This window comes from Euprymna scolopes, chromosome 13 (genome assembly GCF_053919585.1).
Source record: "Euprymna scolopes isolate OS-2025 chromosome 13, ASM5391958v1, whole genome shotgun sequence".
In the NCBI taxonomy this organism is placed as follows: Eukaryota; Metazoa; Mollusca; class Cephalopoda; order Sepiida; family Sepiolidae; genus Euprymna; species Euprymna scolopes.
Window position 1 is genome coordinate 145,272,745 of NC_136494.1, and position 7,916 is coordinate 145,280,660.

Genomic DNA, 7,916 nt, shown 5'->3' on the forward strand with positions numbered 1-7,916 from the left:
GGTTTTTGCGTTTATATCTTTATATTTGTATAATGCTGGCATTTAGCTTCGAAATGCAATGGCTTAAAGAGGTTTGTCTTCCTTTTCCTCCTTTAACGATCTGACGATATAAAAAAGTTTGGTGCTTGTTAAAATACAGTCGACAGATCGATTGTTTAAAAAAAATGTTGCTTTAAGCAAAAAATCATATTACGTACGTAACTGTCATGCCGAAAATAGTAATATATTCCAAAATTACGAAAAATCATTGAGTAGAAATTTATTTATAGTAAAGTTGTTCTACTCGGTGAATTTTTGTAATCTTTAGATATATTATTATTTTCGAAATGATAATTAAGTACGTAATATTGTTTTTGTTTTATGCAGTCAAAATTACCTGAATATTTATGAATTATTAAACTTTAATCATGTTAGCAGGTGAAAATTGCTGCCATCTTGTTTAAATCAAAACAGAAAATTACCTCCTGTAGCGTCTACCCCGGAACTAATTTTGACAGTGACATTGAACATTCACCGTTTCCGGAGAGCTCCAAGAAAAGACAAAAAAAAAGCCGTGACGCTAAATTCGAGGAGTCTTTCGCTCTCTTTTTGCTCGCGAACACCAGAGGAGTGAGACGCGTTACTGCCACGCTCTGTCGCTCGTGCGTGACACACCCTGTGCCGGTTCCAATGGTGAAACCATACACAAAAAAAAGAAAAACATTCTTCTTATCTATTCACTCCGCTCCTTACCCGAACGGCTTTTCTAAAGAAAATTAATTTATCATTTCTTTCCAACTTAACGCCAAAAACATTTGACCAGTCGGGAAGGATTTCTTCTTTTTTTTTCGGACTCAAAATAAACACGAGTGTGATACACCAGGGCAAATAAATTTACAACTCTTATAACAAGCCAAGTCTGATTATTTGTTTTTAATTAATTTTTCTAAATATTTGTTTTCTTATTAATGTTTTTGAAAAATTAATTTTAAGTGAGCTGTTTGTTGTTTTGTCCAGCGAGCACCTCGCTTCACTGGTGACCCCCTTTTTTTTCGTCAGACTTTGGCAGAACACGCAAGGAATTGTGGATATTATCAATAAGGAAGAATTACCTGTAATCACACAAGGTAAATTTCTCAGCGACCACGCGCACGCCGAATGACGTACATGTCGACCTTAGCGGCACATCGGTTTTTCTAGGCATAAAGGATCTCATGGAGATTTTCTGCGGTCATCGTTCTCTTCAACGATGGACAGTGAGGCGCTTCCTTCAACGACGGCTACTCAGGCTATTTTGAGGATTCCTCCTTTTTGGACGCACGATCCAACATTATGGTTCGCACACGTAGAGGCCCAGTTCTACACGCAAAGGATCCTGAGCGATGTGACGAAATTCAACCACGTGGTGGCCGCATTAACGCATGAAGTAATGGCGGTGGTTCGCGACCTGATCATGTCACCCCCTGGATCGATCAGCTACGATTATTTCAAATCGGAATTGTTTCGTAGGACAACCGATTCACAGCAGAAACGCCTTCGTCAACTTCTCGTAGAAGAAGAACTCGGAGATCGGAAACCATCTCAGTTACTCAGACGTATGAAGCTGTTGATGGGTGAGAACGAGAACTCACTACCGCCGGACATACTTGAACAACTTTTTGTCAATAGACTGCCATCAAGTATTCAAATGATACTCGCCTCTTCGAATGACTCCACAACCATTGAGGAGCTAGCGGACCTAGCCAACAAAATTATGGACGTAACCGTTTCCATAGCCCCAGTTCACACGCACAGCTCTAACGATGCCCTGCCTAACGTCGCAAATCCCTCCAAGGATATACGCGAGGAACTAGAGCGACAGGCTCAAATGATTCACGACTTGAGTGAACAGTTTTTTTTTTTTTTTTTTTTTTTTTTTTTACACAGTGATCACCACTTATCAAGGCCCGGAAGCCACTCAGGGATAAGGGTTATTGCAAGTACATTACGTTAGTGAGGAAATTTGCTGAAATGTTTACTTAAGGGGGCGGATCATTAGGAATTTGTTAACATTGGACTTGAAGACAACCAAGTTGTAGTCCGGAGGGAAGCAGGCAGACGGAACAGAGTTCCACAGGCGTGCAGTTCTAAGAAAGAAGCTTTGTTCATGGAATCTGCGTTTTGATTTAGGCACAGATATAGAGTGGGGGAAATTTTTCACAGTGGATTCAGCTAGACGGGTGTTTTTCGTGAAAGATTGGCGAAGGGGGACCAGAGATTGGAGTTCAGACGAGCATCTGCCATGGAAATAACGATAAAACAAGGACAGGCTCGCAACGTCTCTTCTGTGGGAGAGAGGTTGCAGCGTAGAGAAAAGGGCATCCCACACTAAGCCACGAAGTCTATTTTGTACTCTGTCAAGGCAGGATAGGCTGTCCTTAGCAGCTCCGGCCCAGATATGGCAACAGTACTCCATCCTTGGACGTACTTGGCTTTTATATAGATAGAGAATTGCATCCGTAGTGAGATATCTTCTGGAGTGGTAGAAGGACCCCACCATCTTTCCAGCGACCTTGGCAACAGACTTGATGTACGTGTTCCATTTCAGATCAGGAGTAAAGGTCAAACCCAGAAGCTTGTCAAAACACGGGGCCTCACCCAGACGAGAGCCATCCATCACAATTGATGCCAGATGGGGATCAGAGCGTTGATGATGTAAGGATAGGAGTTTGGTTTTGGATGCATTAAAGGTAACCAGCCACATCTTCCCCCACTGAACCACGCGCTCGAGATCAGAGGAGAGAGAATCAGAGAGAACTTTGTCATTTACAGCCTTTGATGTGTTGCCGTAGATGGTCGTGTCATCAGCATAGATGTCAACAAATGATTTAAGTATGTGTTTAGGGAGGTCATTGATGTAGATCAGGAAGAGAGTTGGGCCCAGGATTGACCCCTGAGGGACTCCAGCATTTATATTGCAGGCTTCCGATTTTTGTCCATCGACCACTACTCTTATAAGCCTATCGGAGAGAAATGATTTAATGATTGAGAAAACATTTCCCGTTATACCGTAGCTGGAAATCTTGTGAAGTAGACCCTTATGCCATACCTTGTCAAAGGCCTTTAATATGTCAAGAGCAATTGCCCTAGAAAGAAAGCCTTTGTCAAGAGATTCACTTATCCTGTGGGATATAACCGTCAGCACATCTGCGGTAGATCTTGCAGAGCGGAAGCCATATTGTGTGTCACTAAGAAGGTTATTCCTGCTGAGGTGGTTGACTATTTCTCTATTTAATATGGATTCCAGCAACTTACTCATAACACACAGGAGACTTATTGGTCTGTATTGAGAGGGAGATGACTTATCACCTGAATTTTTAAATACAGGGCAAACTGATGAGGTCTTCCAGGGAGTCGGAAAGCACTTCTCCTTAAGGCAGCGCTTAAATAGTTTCGTAAGTATGGGAGCAAGTTCTGGTTGAAGCTTTTTTAACACTATAATTGGGATGCCATCAGGGCCAGTTGCTTTACTGGAATCTAGGTTCTTTATTAGCTTGGCGACCTCATGCACGGATATTTGTATGTTACCTAGCTTGTTCTGTGTTATAGGAGGAAATATGGGGAGTTGATGGCCTTCGTCGCATAGGGTAGAATTAGCTGCAAAGTTCTTTGCAAATAGTTTGGCCTTGTCTGACGCTGACGAGATGACCTCTGGTCCATTGATAATGGTTGGGATAGAACGCACACTTCTGTTCAGGATCCTATTTGTTATTTGCCAAAACTGGTGGGATCCAAGCCGCTGATCAGCTACCTTGGATTTAACACAGACTGGGCATATAGCTCTCTTGCATTTTTTATTACTCTTTTACAGTGGTTGCTGGCAGACCTGAAAGCAGCTTTAGTCTCAGTGCATCTATTACGTTGGTAGCTATGGAAAAAGTGATTTCTGTGCGCGATAGCAGCAGCACATTCTGGGGAGAACCATGGCTGGCTGTTAGGTTTTTGTTGGAATTTTTTAGATGGTATGAATTGGTCTATGCCTGCAATCAACCATTCGGTCAGATCTGATACTATAGAGGACACATCCTTTTTAAACATGGAGTGCAGAGGTAAATCAGATATGAATGTACGGAAGCTATCCCAGTCGGCCATAGAGTTATGTGGCCTCGAGCTCAAACCAAAAATGCATAAGCACCCCACTGAGCGAGTCCGTCCCCGGCGATTTAGCAGCACTCAGAACAGCGGTGGGCTCTGCAAGTACCACGTGCGTTTCGGTGAAAGAGCTTACCGATGCCACCAGCCATGTTCATATACGAAGAAACGTCTCTCAGGAAACGCCCAGGCCAGGCAGTAGGAGCAGCAGACACTCCTGGCAAGAACAACATTTGTCGCACCCTGTACGTGACTGTTAGAACCACTGGTATACGATTTCTCATTGATACCGGTGCGGAAGTCAGTATCATCCCTAAGAAGTTTGTGAAAGAGAATCGTCCTCAATCAAACTTATTTCTACACGCAGTGAATCACTCCTCCATTCCTACTTACGGAGAGACATCGATAACATTAAATCTTGGATTACAGCGCGCACTATGTTGGGTTTTCATCGTCGCAAGCAACCCGTTCCGATTTTAGGGGCGGATTTTCTGCACCATTTCGGCATCCTTGTAGATGTCAAACGCGGCAAACTCATTGATAATAACACTGGACGTTCCGTGCAAGGCATAATCAGTGGGTCGACCGAGATCAGCCCAGTTATACGTAAAGACACCACGGATTCGTATACAGATTTGTTGCAAGGTTTCCCGGAATTAACTCGTCCTACGTTTAATGGTGACAAAGTTAAACACGATGTCACTCATCATATCCAAACAAGGGGACCGCCTGTGAGCGCACACCCGCGCAGAATTAAACCCGATCGTTTAAGGGCGGCTAAACAAGAATTTCAGCATATCTTGGATTTAGGCATTATTCGACCCTCTAATAGCAACTGGTCATCGCCACTCCACATGGTGCCAAAAAAATCAGCCAGCGAATGGCGCCCTTGTGGGGATTACCGCGCACTTAACAGTCGCACTACTCCGGACAATTACCCTATTCCACATCTGCAAGACTTTTCTAACTCGCTTCACGGAAAAACAGTGTTCTCCAAAATCGACCTTGTTCGCGCGTACAACCAGATTCCCGTACACCCAGAGGATGTTTCTAAAACTGCGATCACAACTCCTTTCGGCCTTTTCAAATTCTTACGCATGCCCTTTGGATTACGTAATGCAGGGCAATCTTTTCAACGCTTTATCGACGCAGTTTTGTGAGGACTACCGTTCGTCTATGCATATATCGACGATCTCCTCGTGGCAAGTGCATCAGAAGGTGAACACTTACAGCATCTGCAGCAGTTATTTCACAGATTGACAGATTATGGCGTTATTATTAACCCCCAAAAATGCGAGTTTGGAGTTTTTTTCACTTTCGTTTCTCAGCCATTTAATCGACAAAGAAGGTATCCGTCCCCTTCCAGAGAAAGTCCAATCTATAGTCGATTACCAAGCTCCCACTTCACTTCGTAAACTTCGAGAGTTCCTCGGTTTAATTAATTTCTATCGACGTTTCGTGCCCCATTGTGCTGAAATCGCACAGCCATTAACCGACGTACTCAGAAATAAAAACAAAAAAAATGAGACGATTACATTAAGCGAAACGGAATTACGTTCCTTCGATAAGGTCAAGCAGGCATTAACAGAAGCGACAATGTTGGTTTTTCCCCGTCCAGATGCATCCCTAGCTTTATCCGTCGATGCATCCGACGTTGGCATTGGAGGTGTACTGCAACAATTAGTGGATAATACTTGGCAACCACTAGCTTTTTTCTCAAGGCGTCTTCAGCACGCTGAAACCAAATACAGCACTTTCAGCAGGGAACTTTTGGCCGCATACTGCGCAGTTAAACACTTTCGTTACATGTTGGAAGGATCCACTTTCACGCTTTTTACGGATCACAAGCCGTTATCGCATGCTTTGCTTGCCAAGCCCGGAAAACACTCACCCAGGGAAGCTCGCCATTTGGATTTCATATCACAATTTACTGCGGATATCAAGTATATCAGAGGGAAGGAGAACGTAGTTGCAGATGCAGTGTCGACAATGCACATCGATGCCATTCAAGCGATTGACGAGATCAATCTCCACCAGATCGCCATCGACCAACGGGATGACGAAGAACTAAATCGCTTACGTCACTCCGAAAATCTAACTTTCAAGCAAGTCCCAGTACCTTGTTCCAACGAGACAATATGGTGCAATGTTTCGAACGGTCATGAACCCCTTAAGCATAGGCGAGCTGTCTTCTTTCAATTACACAACTTGTCACATCCTGGCATTCGTTCCACACAGAAGCTGGTGACTTCTCATTTCATCTGGACAGCCATTAACCAAGACGTTCGCGAATGGATCAAGAGTTGCGTCCCTTGCCAGAAATCGAAAATACAGAGGCATATTAAAAGTCCCCTTGCTACCTTAGCAACCCCTGAGGCACGATTTCAACACGTTCACATAGATTTAGTGGGTCCACTCCCACATTCGAGAAACTGTACATACTTATTGACTTGCATCGACAGATTCTCTAGATGGCCTGAAGCCATCCCCATCGCAGATATTTCCGCAGAAACTGTTGCCCGAGCCCTGGTTACACATTGGATATCGCGTTATGGTGTGCCTCACACCATCACAACCGATAGGGGCAGACAATTCGATTCCTATCTTTTTTCTGAGTTGTCTCGCCTACTGGGAAGCAAACACATAAGGACTACCTCGTACCACCCGGCGGCAAACGGCATGATCGAGCATCTGCACTGTCAGTTGAAAGCAGCTATTAGAGCACATTCCGACCCTAACAGGTGGACAGAGTACCTCCCCTTCATTCTATTAGGCATCAGATCCACCATAAAAGCAGATATTGGCTTTACACCTGCCGAAATGATTTACGGAACAATGCTGACTCTCTCTGGACAGATGGTCGCACCGACCACTCCTACACGCATGCCTGACCCAACAAGTTATACCTCTCGTGTGAGGGAATACTTAGCGAAACCTTTTAACGTTGCCCTGAGAACACAGAACACACGTCCCCAAAGACATACAATCGTGGACTCATGTGTTTGTTCGGAATGATAGAGGCACAGCTCGACTGCAAACACCGTATTCCGGTCCCTTTAAGGTATTGAAACGCTACTCAAAGTTCTTCGTTATCGACATTGACGGAAGACGAGATTCAGTCAGTGTTGATCGCCTGAAGAAAGCTATTCTGGATGACGATGTGCTAGCACGCAAACGGACACAAAACACTGCAGTTCAGAACGGAAACTGCGGTTCACCAGTAATTACAACTTCTACCAAATCAGGCAGATTAGTGCAACGTCCTCACCGATTTGCTGTGTATGCCCAGTGACTTTTCCACTTTCTTTTGTTCGACATACTGTCTAGTAGGGGGGTATATAGCGTCTACCCCGGAACTAATTTTGACAGTGACATTGAACATTCACCGTTTCCGGAGAGCTCCAAGAAAAGACAAAAAAAGCCGTGACGCTAAATTCGAGGAGTCTCTCGCTCTCTTTTTGCTCGCGAACACCAGCGGAGTAAGACGCGTTACTGCCACGCTCTGTCGCTCGTGCGTGACACACCCTGTGCCGGTTCCAATGGTGAAACCATACACAAAAAAAAGAAAAACATTCTTCTTATCTATTCACTCCGCTCCTTACCCGAACGACTTTTCTAAAGAAAATTAATTTATCATTTCTTTCCAACTTAACGCCAAAAACATTTGACCAGTCGGGAAGGATTTCTTTTTTTTTCGGACTCAAAATAAACACGAGTGTGATACACCAGGGCAAATAAATTTACAACTCTTATAACAAGCCAAGTCTGATTATTTGTTTTTAATTAATTTTTCTAAATATTTGTTT

At 43.8% G+C, this 7,916-nt stretch overlaps 1 protein-coding gene across 1 annotated transcript; it reads left to right on the forward strand.

The window, feature by feature from the left end:
* Positions 1 to 1,228: 1,228 nt before the first annotated feature.
* On the forward strand, positions 1,229 to 5,270 carry LOC145292339 (uncharacterized). Its single transcript, XM_080138670.1, has 2 exons — positions 1,229 to 1,869; positions 4,478 to 5,270. Exons 1-2 carry the CDS (start codon positions 1,229 to 1,231, stop codon positions 5,268 to 5,270), a joined length of 1,434 nt encoding a protein of 477 aa, XP_079994796.1.
* Positions 5,271 to 7,916: the final 2,646 nt, after the last annotated feature.

Excerpts from the sequence above, each read along its gene's own strand:
- LOC145292339 (XM_080138670.1), top strand. The coding sequence starts at position 1,229 with ATGGACAGTGAGGCGCTTCCTTCAACGACGGCTACTCAGGCTATTTTG. Across the intron at positions 1,870-4,477 it reads ATTCACGACTTGAGTGAACA|TGAATCACTCCTCCATTCCT; the intron begins GTTTTTTTTTTT and ends TTCTACACGCAG.